At 39.3% G+C, this 13,082-nt stretch overlaps 1 protein-coding gene across 1 annotated transcript in view; it reads right to left on the bottom strand.

Annotated features, from left to right (window-relative positions):
* Nucleotides 1-496: 496 nt before the first annotated feature.
* Nucleotides 497-13,082, bottom strand: part of LOC139743413 (TBC1 domain family member 19-like) — a 242,274-nt gene continuing 229,688 nt past the window's right edge. The window contains exons 11-15 of the mRNA XM_071653897.1: nucleotides 11,263-11,340; nucleotides 6,910-7,019; nucleotides 5,252-5,343; nucleotides 2,975-3,090; nucleotides 497-645 (exon numbers count right to left, since the gene is read on the bottom strand). Coding sequence (XP_071509998.1) covers nucleotides 497-645; nucleotides 2,975-3,090; nucleotides 5,252-5,343; nucleotides 6,910-7,019; nucleotides 11,263-11,340 — 545 coding nt within the window. The remainder of the gene's footprint in view (nucleotides 646-2,974; nucleotides 3,091-5,251; nucleotides 5,344-6,909; nucleotides 7,020-11,262; nucleotides 11,341-13,082) is intronic.

Genomic DNA, 13,082 nt, shown 5'->3' with positions numbered 1-13,082 from the left:
AGATATTCATGCCTGTAGTATTCATTCACTTTTTCCCTGGGTGATTTATTAGTCATATACCAGTAAATATGTTCTTTTCTATGATGCTGGTCATGCATTTTTGTCCATGGTATTATCATGCAAAAAAATTAAGTGATTAGAGTCATACTGCAATAAAGACAAGCATTAACAAATTACTCATGCTTTTCTGTGTAAGTGTACCTTGTGGCTAAAATATGTGCAGAACCTTTAGATTTGCCTTGAATTGAAGACAGAGAGAGAGAGAGAGAGAGAGAGAGTAAGAGATTAGCATATGACACAAAGAGATAAAAATAGAGAAAAAAATAGTAGATATGTATTTGACTTTTGACCACAGAATATGTACAAAAAATAAAAACAGAAAAAAATATTTGATGTTTGATTTTTGACCACAGAATATGTCAAAAGAAAAAGGTCTGTCCTACCTCACCCTGACTTAATGAATGCTAACTCACCTCTGACCCCTGACCTCTGGGGTTCATGACCCCGACTGGGGGAAGAGGACAATCTGTAGGAGGGGCGTGACCTGCAGGGTGGTAAGGTCAGTAAGGATGGCCTCTACTGAGGGCTGAGTGTTGGCTTCCAGTAGGTTGGTGCGTCGGAATGCAAAGATGGCCACTGCCAAGACTGAGAAAAAATGATCGGACATAGAACGAGGGATCATTGGCAAATTGTGGTTTGAAGGCATTGATACAGTATATGGCCTTATACATGTATGTGCATACATGAACATTTGTGACCCGCTACAACAAAATGGTCCTAAAGTCGCGCACGGTCGAAGCCGTCAAAATCGAGTTTGAAGTCAGAGCATCAAAATTGGTCAAAACTTACGATTTTCTGAATTTGACATATTATTAGAGTCTGACATGTCTTCTATCATCTGTCGAAATTTTGAAGCAAAATGATGAAAGGAAAGATTAAAAAATAGCGTTTTTCTGGGCCATGTTTTTTGGTGTTTCAACGAAGCAGAAACTGGTTCGAACATTTGGATTGAGCGCCACAGATAGGCTCCGCCCCTAACAACTACCAGAGTGATCTCATTGGTCAGTTTGCTGCTTGCCGCTAACCGAAGCGTGAAGCTCGCACACTCCCCAGTCGACTGGTGCGTGGTGGCGGGGTGCGCTATGCCCAGCCGCTTCTCCTGGCATCCTGGTCACTGATTGGACGGTGAGGAGACCGCCGACGCTGTGTTTGAATGAGCATTTCGGGGGTTGCTAGGGCTTACCTTCTATTGTCCGGAGGTGAATACTGACTTGCGTGTCCCTTGATCGCGATTGCATCGCAAGGAGAACTTTTAGGGTGCTTTTCTCGAAACAGTGATTTCCCAGACGTCTCGACATGCTCTCTTTTAAACATCGATATCTTCGCAGCCGATTATTTTTATAAGATGTGTTATATATCAATTTAAAGCAGAAAGATTAGGGAATTGTGTCATGCAATTTTCAAATAATCGACCTCGCCCGACTTTAGGATCATTTTGTTGTAGCGGGTCACATTTGTCTTTTGCCCCCTCCTTTGGTCATGACATTAGTCATACCTGCCAACCCTGAGACTTAATAAATCTGAACAAACAAAGAAGAATTATCTAAAAATCTGAACTTTCATAAATTTCATATACTTTACTATTAACAAATATTAAAAAAAAAAACAGAACACAATGAAATTAATGCGTTTTCTTTCAGTGAAAAATCTGAATATTCAGATTAAAATTGAACAGTTGGCAGGTATGTATTAGTCATATCAAATGCATGTGATACACTATAGCTTGAACTGAAATAAAACGTCATCGTTCAAGTTAGGTATGCAAGCTTTAGAGATAAATGACAACAGTACTCTGCATTCTAAAACTGTGAAAAAACTTATACTACATGAAAACTTGAAATACAATGTACAGTAACGCTGGACATCAGGGGGGCATTTCATGAAGGAACTTGTCGGATAAAATGTCCGACAAGTCAATTATATCCGACAAGTTCAGAGAAATCAGCCAATCAGACTAAAGATTTTCTCAAAACTTGTCGCATATAATTGACTTGTCAGATATTCTATCCGACAAGGTCCTTCATGAAATGCCCCCCAGGTCAACGGTTAAGAGATTTCCTTTTACAATATTAATGACATTTCTAATGTAGCAAGAAAAAACAACAACAACAACAACGTATCCTCCCCTTCTAAATTGTCTCATCATGTTGAATCATTCAAACCTTCTCTGCATTTGTATTGGCTTCAGTGTCAGTCATGCAGCTGTATGTCAGAGACTCCAACTCTCCTGTTTTCTATGGGAGATCTCCCGCCGAAAGCCAATTTTTGCAAAATCCCTTGTTCTCCCACTTGAGATTTAATTTCTCCCGCCCTGGCTCTGTGTCTCCCGCTTGAAATGATTTCTTACTTATTGTCAGTGTATGTTGAAAAATAAGCCTTAGATAGCACGGAGAGAGAATCTAGAACCCTAGAACTTTGCGCTTTGCGCACATCAAGTTAGAGTTTCCCGTTCGCTAGGGGTTTCAGGCGGGAGAATCTCCAGATCAGAAGGGGCTTGGGGTTGGAGTCTCTGGTATGTCATGACTGTATTTTCTCAAGAATACCATCACACTTGAGTAAACCTTTCACACATATCTGCATCACATGGAAAATGAACACAATCTCACCACTGCATGCCTTCATTGTCTTACAGAGCTTGAAGCGAGAGTGTACTCTAACAGAACATCTGATCTTCAACAGAATAACTTTAGGAAGGTTAGTCTCCTCGCATACTTGAAGTGGGCATGCAAATAGCATCACACCCACATTCTGACTACAGGTCACTGTCCTGGACTCCTCTTCTCCTCATTAAAAGGTGAGTTGATCTGAAATCGATCACCGCACTCGGAAATTCCCCGTCTCTCTTTCACGATACCGCCCGTGAGGTAAGGAGACTCCTCCCCCCCCCCCCCCCCCCACCTGAAAACCCACTCACCTGCCAGTAGCTCAATGGAATCGTAGCCCAGGATGCGGTCCCAGAGGAGGAGGAGCTGGTCGCTGGCAAGGTAGCCAGAGTATGCCCTCATCATCCACTTGAAGGCAATCTTCAGTCTGGCATGAGGCAAAATAAGGAGAACTATATCAGGGCTTGACTCCAACTTTTTTCCTCTGGTGGCCCATTCGGGCCATTAAAATCTTTAAAATCTGAAACTTTGGTGGACCAAAAAGTAAATGTAGTGGCCAGAAATACATGGAAACAAAACAATCAATCTTAACCCGTTGAGGACGAGTCCCGAGTATACTCGGGCAGGTGTCTATAAGAAATCTGTGTTGTAGCAAAATCAGTCCATCCTCAATGCGTTAAATCTCAAGTGCCCAAACAGGCCACCAAAAGGTGTCGGCCTTTTTGGAAATTTGGTGGCCTGATGTCATTTTTAGATGGATGGATAGACAAAGAAGAAAGGAAGAAAAAGAGATGGATACACACAACACATATATCAATAAAGATGGAAGGATACCTACCTGGTCAGTGGCGAGACAGACTGATAAATACATAGATATAAAGATAGATACACAGTGTCTGGTACATATATAAAGATAAAGCTACATGGACTGTACTGATAGATAGATAGATACATGTAGATAGATAGATAGAGAGATAGATAGATAGAGAGATAGATGGATAGATAGATAGATAGATAGATAAATAGATAGATAGCATCGCTGGGGCAACAAGACCTCGTATCTACAAAATGTCAAATGTTTAGGAGAGCAAAAAAAAAAAATAAAAAACTAAAAAACTATGGCAGCCAAAGCACTGTATCAAATGGGATAGACTTTCCTTTGACATGCCGTGGTGGCTTCATTTTTGGGGTAAGATAGCTAGGATTTAAACAGGACATCACTTAACTGATTTTCTGACCATTAGTCCATAAAAGTTATTTTCACTCAAATAACATTTACTCATTTTCATGATAGATGGATTAATATATATATATATATATATATATATATATATATATATATATATATATATATATGTATATATGTATATACTGTATAAGAGAGAGAGAGAGAGAGGGATAGAAATAGAGAGAGAGAGGGAGAGAGAGGGGAAAAGCCTCCTTCAGGCAGAGAAAGCTCATTCAGCCAAGTTTCCCATCACCACTGACAAACGTGCACCAGTCGTGTCAGGCTCGGAGCTTAGCACTTATCGCATCAAAGAGAGTCGGGCGAATTATGTCAATCTCGCGTCCCATTACAAGGCCCGATGATCTAATAGATGCCCCCATATGTCACCCCACATGATGTCACTGATTTGATTTGGGGTCAAACGCTTCTTCGGAGAGAGTGCACCGGGTTGTCGCTGATGACGCAAACTCAGACAAAAACGACAGAAAACGGGGAGAAAAAAAAAAAGAAACAAGAGAGCGAGAGAAAGAGATAGAGCAGGACAGGTGCATGCAAAGGAGGAAACGCACACACAGGAAACATAACTAGAGATGGACATGATTAGGAATCTGGAGAGGGACATCGTATTAAAAATTTAGTTAGAATTGAGAGTGCATTATCTGAACAGAGGAATAAAAATACCTGACTTATGTTTTATTGCATCTGTTTATGCAACAGGGTCCAGGACACATAGCAGGTATCCATCATACAGCAATAAACCAGCTACCAGTACTATTATGGAAAATGTATTCAATGAGGTTCATCACAAAATGATAGAAACAGCTCACGTGTGTGCAAAGATAAAAGAAGGCAACAACATGAACTCGTACAGAGCATGAAATGAAACAAGGAGATAGAAGAAGAGATTGAGAGTAGTGAGAAGGAGCACATGGAAGGGAAGCAGAGAACATACATACGTACATACATACATACATACATACAAACAGACAGACAAAGAGACACTGAGGGTGCAAGGCTACAATGAGTTATATATAACACAAATATAGGAAAGGAGTGAGTAAAAGTCACAAGACATGTTCAAAATTTCAACAAACTGGCAGACAAGATGCATTTTCCTACAACCCTCCACCCCTCCCCAAAACAAGAAGAAGAACAACAACACACAAACAAAGAACATACTCCCAAATTAAACAAAACAAAGCAAAACAAAATTTAAAATTAAAAAAAATACTTACAAACAGCTATAAAATCATTTGAAGGAAGGAATGCCATGAAAACATAGATAGGGATTGATGAATGAAGATGAAAAATGGTGTACGTGTCTAAAGCCGCCCAGTGGATCGGAAGACGGGATACTCACGGGTGAGCGTTGATCTGCCGCAGGTGGAAGAACAGATGGGGTTGGAGCGTCTGGAGAAGGGACTCAAACAGGATACAGAGAGAGAGGATACCCTGTGGGGAAACAGAAGCAGCAGAGATGACAAAAAATATATTTATTGGGGGGGGGGGGTTCAGCATGACAAAAGAACTTGTTTCTAATCACTTTTCAAGACATTTTCCTAAAGTGTTCTACGGGCATGTTCACAGCTACTCGCTGACTACTCTCTTCAAACAATATTCCACACATTAGCTGAGTCACAGAGCCCATATAATGGCTGATTTTCAAACAATCATGTCACACTGGATGCACTCCCAATTCCTGCACGAGTATCTACTATATGGATGCACCACATATGGCAGAAGTGAGTACAAGGTCAATTAAAGCTCCAAATCCTCAATTATGCTTTATAGAGATCATACCATTCAGCTTATAAATGAGCACGAAGATCTGATTAAAAAAAAAGAAAGAAAATAAATTGTAAAACACCTGGTACCCCTACCACAAATGTATCACTAAATTATCTGCATAAGAGTAATGTGGACTATTCACAAAAACTGTGCACCAAAAATAATCTATACTTTTTTCTTTCACCTGTAAAAAAAAAAATCTGGAAAAGATGGATAATCATCATGGTACAGGCACACATCCCTCAGATGACGCATTTGGGGGTGGGGGTGACCTTTTGACCACACTGTGAAAATAATCCGCATCATCTGGGCATTGCATTGACATTACATGGATAATTAGCAGCATCTAAAAAGTGCTGATTACTCTGGTCTCACTCCGATTTTGTGACCAAATGATGCAAAAATTACATGCATAATCTAATTTACGAAAGGGGGAATATGAACCATGATAGGTAAAACATGATTTATGAAACCTGCTTGGTGAAACATGATACTTGTTTGCTTTCAGACTTAAAAAAAAAAGAAGATAAATCAGAGATATGGATAACATATTCTTCTAAACATGTTTACACATGAGCACTTCTGTAAGTGTGAAACCTCTACTCGATCTCGTTACTAATAGCATTACATCGCCTCTAATTACAAGGTGTTAATCTTCATGCCATACTTTTAGTGGCTAAAAACCATACGCCTAAATGGCATACTAGTACCCTAAGATAGCGAGGTCTTCATTGTTCCATACTCCATCCTCCTTTTGTTCAATCCCACCAAAAAGCTGATGAGCAAACACTGTTGATGGTGTGTAGAGAAAGAAGTGAGCTATAGGCTGAGGAGTTCCTTTAACATAAAGATGAAAATGGCTTCTTGGGAACTTGCTTCAAACTGAGGGCACAATAAACCATGTTTTGAGTTACCCTATAAAACTTGTGATTCAAATAAGAGAGAAACTTTCTGATACACTAGAGCTCGAAATTTTTGATTCACTCAGTGGGTGCTGTATCCTTTGCCAGTACCTCTTCGAAAATGAAATGGTTGCCTTCCGCTTTTCGAAAGATTACAACATTCCACGCTGTTTCAAGGATTCATGAAAAAAAAGAGAAAGAATTAGTGTACCGAGATAGATGCATACTGCAAGTCTGCATGAAGAGCGCGAACACTTCCCAACAAAAAAACTTCACCAAATCAAATCAAATCGAATCAGGATGTGACAAGGAGGTCATGTGACCTTACCTGGGGATGCGAGGAGATGGTATGGAGGCGGAACAGGTGTCTCATGTACATTTCCCGAAAGACAAAGTAGAGCTCCGTCGGCTGGCCGTACACAAAACACAGGGGAGCCACTGCATCGGGCGACGGGGGCATAAAGAGAGGTCACAGAGAAAAAAAAAATATGATGCAATTTACAAACACCGCGATAAGACGAGACTCGGTAAGTGCTTTTATCTTGTCTGAAGGTACGTTCCTGCGAAGCTGAATTTCGTGGACTGGGAAAGCTGACTCCGTGCCATATCAGCCTTGCAAGGTCGAAGGAAGTGTCTCTATTTTTTTTTTCTCTCCCCAAGATTTTAGTGAGCAATGGTGACTGGTGTAAGAATAGATTGTAGATAACACTTCAGAGAGAAATAAAATGCCTAACAAAATCTCCTCTCGCTTGCCTTTTCTTTTCTTCTTTTTTTTTTTGGGGGGGGGGGGGAGGGATTTTGTTCATCCCAATATGGTTCTGAAAATATAATGCACATTTGAATCAAGTATAGTATATGCACAGGATTTGAACATGAGGATGAGTTAGCTGTTGTAATGGTGTGCATCTGTTTTCATTCAATCATGATTCTCTCAGTTCAAATTTTTTCTTCCTTCCACTCGATGTATGATATCACTGAGAGTGGGAAACCAGGTGTTATTGTAATGGGTGTAGAGTCCACTCTCTGATTTCAAGCTCATTACTGTTACCAAAACTCACATTACATTTCACTAGCTCCCAGAGTTCTAGATGTTCTTCAAGTTTACAAGCTACAATCAGCTATTAATGAAACACAATGTTGCTGGCTGGCCCCCTCTCCCCTCAACCCCACATACAGTTGATGTGCACTGGTTTGAGAGTGCTGATGTGCCTCATAAGTTTGTGCAATCAAGCCAAAATTATGTGCAATTTTTTCAAGCAACAAGAAGCTGTGCCATGGTTCCCAAGCAAAATGGAGAAAAAATCTACCTTATGTTTTACTTTTTCTTATTGCTTTGTGGATACACACACTTTGCTTTTACATTTATTTTTTGGTTTAAAGTGGAAATACAGATTAAAAATTAAATTATTGGAAAAAATGTTCCAAAAGCTGTCGAAAGTATACAGCTTGCTGCAAATTTCATTGTTACTTTATTGCATTTGTCTTTTGTCTTTAAAAAAAATGTTAAAATGTGACCATCTCCCTCCCCTTCTCTGTTCTAAAAGAATACCAAATTTTGTGTAAACTCAAGATTTATTCCATCACCACCTAGAGTAGCTTTACTCATGGCATTGTTTTCTGTATTTGTCAGGACTGTCCCAAGAGAATAAAAAGTCTGTTACAGTAATATTTCTTATTGCACCTTCCTTAACTCACTGAAGACTGGTCCCGAGTATACTCAGGCAGGTGTCTATAGGAAATGTGTGTTGTAGCAAAATCAGCTCGTCCTCAATGAGTTAAGAAAGGCCCAGATAGATGAGCTCATCTAAAAAAAAAATTAATAGTTCATTGACCACAGTCACTATGATATTGATTATCAATACCCTGGTTAATCTAGAATGCATTTTAATTTTGAAAACTTAAAAGCAAACAAACAAAAGAAAAAAGAAATTGGTCAACATGCAGTATGTTGGATATCAAAGAATGTGAATGTCCCAATTCTAATAGGTGATAGCCAAACAAAGGAAGACAACTGTAATGTCAAATTTCAGTGATTGAATTCTACAGTCTGATTTGTGCTGACTGTCGAGAAACGGATGCCACAAGTACAGCTCTAGGAGTAAAACAAATCTGACAAAGTAAACTACAGAACTCTCATATCTAATTATGCACCACAGCAACTTTACTTGAAATGAAAGGAGGTAACAGCTTTTGTTTTATCTAGGTTGCCTTTATGCAGTAATGGTTAAGAGATGGAAATTTCATGGCACAACAGTGATGAATTGCCACAGTACAGAAATGCATCTCTCGCAAAACGCTCTCAATTTATAACTATCTCCAAGTTTCAATTTTTCATTGTTCTCCTACCTTTTAGAACTAAACATTGATAAAAACTGCGCCGGTCACTCAAGCCAAGAATCTTGATTGCTGAGATTGAGGAAGATAGGCCTAATGCCTGGGTACCACAGCATGAGTTATGAGCAGATGCAATGAACAGCGATGCACTGTCATAAATCTCTGACAAAATGTTGGGGGGGGGGGGGGGGGGGGGGCGAAGAAGCGGGTTGGTTTAATGAGCGACATAACCAGAAGTGATTCTTATCTCACACTGCCCTGTAATTGCGTCTGAGATTTACTGTATCTGTCATTAAATTACATACACACACACACACACACACACACACACACACACACACACACACACACACACACACACAAACACACCACACACCCACACATGCATGTATTAAACACATGCACACGCACATACATACACACAGAATTGAAAGAAAAAGATAACTTGAACCTCTTTGAAAAGTTGGGAGGGGGAATGCTAACAATCAGGACAAAAACAAAAACAAAAACAAATACAAACCATTAATCGCTAGTTGCTTTTCTGACAGACAAAAGATTATGATGATGTATCACAACCTGTAACATGATACAATGTATTTCCTGTCTCTTTCATTCTGTATTTGAGTTCGTGACAGCTTTCGGAATTCATTTCCGCACCTGCTGGAATATGGTGATACATTGCAGTCATTTGGGGTGCATCAATCAAAACACCAAGTCCACATCATGTGTGGGGGGGGGGGGGGGGTGGGGATGATGATCTCTCTGGTAACATGTCATTTACAAACACTTTACCTTTAAATATCTCGCTTGATTCCGTACATGGATCACTGAATCAAATAGAGATTTTCAAATGACTCATGCAGAACAAGTCTTGGGGATGCAAACTTGTTTGATGTGTAGAAGAAGGAGTTACACTTAATACGTATGTCTTGCTGTTGATAGATGATAAGATTCTTATTCAGCATGTTAATGGCTCAGCCTGCAGTTGATCTTCTGAGCAGGCATGGCTTTGAAAAAATATTATAACAGCTTCTTCTGGACCAACCAAAAGGTGTTCTCATTCATTCTCTTTCTCTCTGATATTTCTGTAAAACAGGATCATGGAGGATGAAGGGAACAATTCAGGAGCACTGACCAGAAGCTACTTGTGCCACTCATTTGATTTTTTTTTTCAAAACCTACACTTCTTCTTTTTTTCTTCAAGATCCTTACATGCTATATATGATGTGTTTTAAACAAATTGAAGCCAGAAATACCCACTGAATCAAATTTGCTTTCAAGCTAAGGTAATTGAGATCATCACATTCTATTTGGTGTCCAAATTACGGTCCAAAAAAAAAAAATAAAGGTCACTTGTGACAATGAGCAACAATACTCTGGTTCTATTTTGTTGTTATTGTGAGGATAAAAAAAGAAGAAAAGTTGTGATGCATCTGCTTCAGAAAAGGAAGTTTACTGACCTCAAAGGCAAGGAACAAATGACTAACTCACAATTTTTCATCAAAAACGTATTTTGTATGTCATTTAGGGTGACAGAAAACACCTCACTAATGAAGGATGCATGCCACCCACATGATCATGTCTTTTCTTTGATTTTCATTGGTGCAAGAATGAATTGTTTAAGAAATCTACTAAAAAGCACAATTGGCCAAATTCAACGGGTCGTCCATCTTTATTTCCACTCTCTGCTTTTACATCATTTGAATGGAGAGAAGGGAATCGCACAAATACCTTACATTCCACTGGTCATCACTGCAGCATCCATTGATGACCATCCTAGTCACTTTCTATTGACAAATTCTGTAATCTTTGAGTTTTTTTTTCCTTGTCCGTGCAAATATTCTCAAGCTTCGAATTTGAATCACTGCCATTACCACTGAAATCTTGGGAGTTCAATCTATTTTTGTCTTGAGTGACGATAGTCCACACACATCTTCACGAAACAGTGGATAAAGACTTTTTTTCCAGGTCATTTAAGTGTAATGTACCTACCTGTTGATCAAATTGGATTCTCCTTCACTGTTAGTCTTCCTACGACAGACTCTTCATGGAATATTTTGAGAAAATTATTTTCAATAACAGCAGTATTAGAAACTACCAGGTTGGGAGATATTTGTGTGATATGAGGAATATTATCTTATTAACTGAGCTGAGAGGAGATTAGCTTACTCAGCTATGCCATACATTATGACTGAAATTTTCCATTTGCAAGCTAAATACGCACGGTCACTGAAGTACCACAGGTGCCACGAATGATGAGATGAAATACTGAATGAATTGAGCGAAATGACATTTATCAATTTCTCGTTCTGGAGTGTAGTTAATGATCTTGCAAATCTTCACTCACCTAGCATGGCAAATCCATGGAATGGGATGACGCCATTGGGGGGATACACTACAGCAAACTCATCCACTCCCAGCATTCCTGTGTGACAGAAGAACGTATTTCACAAAGATTAGATTAATCATAATCACGTCATCTCCTCGAGTTTAATCCAAATCTGCCCACTCTAACTTCACAAGTACTCCAGTTATATCAATGTTGGATACCAAATGCCATGATCATTACAACATATCCACAAATTCCTCCTCGCCTAAAGCAATACTTAAATTGCTTTAAAAAAAAAAGAAATCAAATATCAGTTTCCACACTCAAGGACCCAGGACCGATTAAAAGATAAAATACAATGTATGTATCCTGTGCCTTCAACATTGCAGTTATTGGACAGTTATTCCATTATGAAAGTGCTCTTTTAGTATTGATAAAATGCAATGCAATGTCATCAACATTTTGTAATTAACTACGAATGCTATGAGAAAATACATTTCTAAAGAAATGCAATATGTAGGCATCACATATGCAAGATGATCTTTATGAGGTACATCCGGATACAAACATTGTTAAAACACACTGCTTAAAAATCTCATGGTGCCATGGTGAGTGGTATAGCGCCATCTATGTCAATTGTGAGACATGCTTGGATTTGGAACTCGCAGTACGAGAATGGCAGAGACTCCAACCCCAAGCACCTCCTGATCGGGAGATTCTCCCGTCTGAAACCCCTAGCAAACGGGAGACTCCAACTTGATGTGCGCGAAGCGCAAATTTCCTTGTGGCCGGGTCCAGTTCTAGGGTTCTAGATGTTATATTGTGCTATCTAAAGGCTTATTTTTCAACATACGATGACACTAAGTAAAAAATCATTTTAAGCGGGAGAAATTAAATCTCAAGCGGGAGAACAGGAGATTTCGCGAAAAATGGGCTTTCGGCGGGAGATCTCCCGTCGAAAGCGGGAGAGTTGGAGTCTCTGGAATGGTTGTTTCTGCTTTGGCTGTTCTCAAGGCAATATGCACTTGCTGTCAGTGACACAAACTTATCACAACACAAACTATAATTATACACACACACACACATATACACATTCATTCATTATACAATGATGTTTGAGCATTTGCTCTAAAAAGTATTCACACACAGAGACGGGTTCAAACTAGAAATGTCGCTACAGCAACTGGTTATACCCCCGCCAAACAACATTTCATAAGCTTGGGTCAAAACAATATTTCATAAGCTTTGGTCAAAAAACTGAGGAAGTAGTTCGACAAAATCCGCAAGATCTTTCCTTGATCTTCTGCCATTAATATGCCGTTACCATGGCAACATACTTTGGGTACTGTCGAAAAATGCGTCTTGCACATCTACAACCAAAGGCACACATCTGTACCAAGTTTCATGGAAATTGGGCAAAAACTGAGGAAGTAGTTTGCAACACAAAATTTTCCATCATTTTGGCTCATATTATGTGAGCTGTTACCATGGCAACATACTTTTTGTCACTGTCAAGAAATGTGTCATGCTGACCTATATCCTAAGACAAACATTCAATATGAATTCCATGAGAATTGGAAGAACACTGATGAAGCAGTTTTGCCATGAAGCATTTTGCCCTATATTTTACCAATAACATGCCGTTACCATGGCAACGCACTTTTTGCCACTGCGGAAATATGTGTCTTGCACATTAACATATTCAGATGAACATCTGTACCTAATTTCATAAAAATTGATCAAAAATTGTGGGAGGAGTTCGCGACGCAAGATTTGTACCTATTTTTGCCCATAATATGCCGTTACCATGGCAACGTACTTTTGGGTACTGTCAAAAA

This window comes from Diadema antillarum, unplaced genomic scaffold, assembly GCF_040938485.1.
Source record: "Diadema antillarum isolate AM-2024a unplaced genomic scaffold, OU_Dant_1.0 seq00001076_RagTag, whole genome shotgun sequence".
Taxonomy (NCBI): Eukaryota; Metazoa; Echinodermata; class Echinoidea; order Diadematoida; family Diadematidae; genus Diadema; species Diadema antillarum.
Note: the sequence above shows the minus strand (reverse complement) of the source record. Positions and strands in the feature narration are given on the sequence as shown.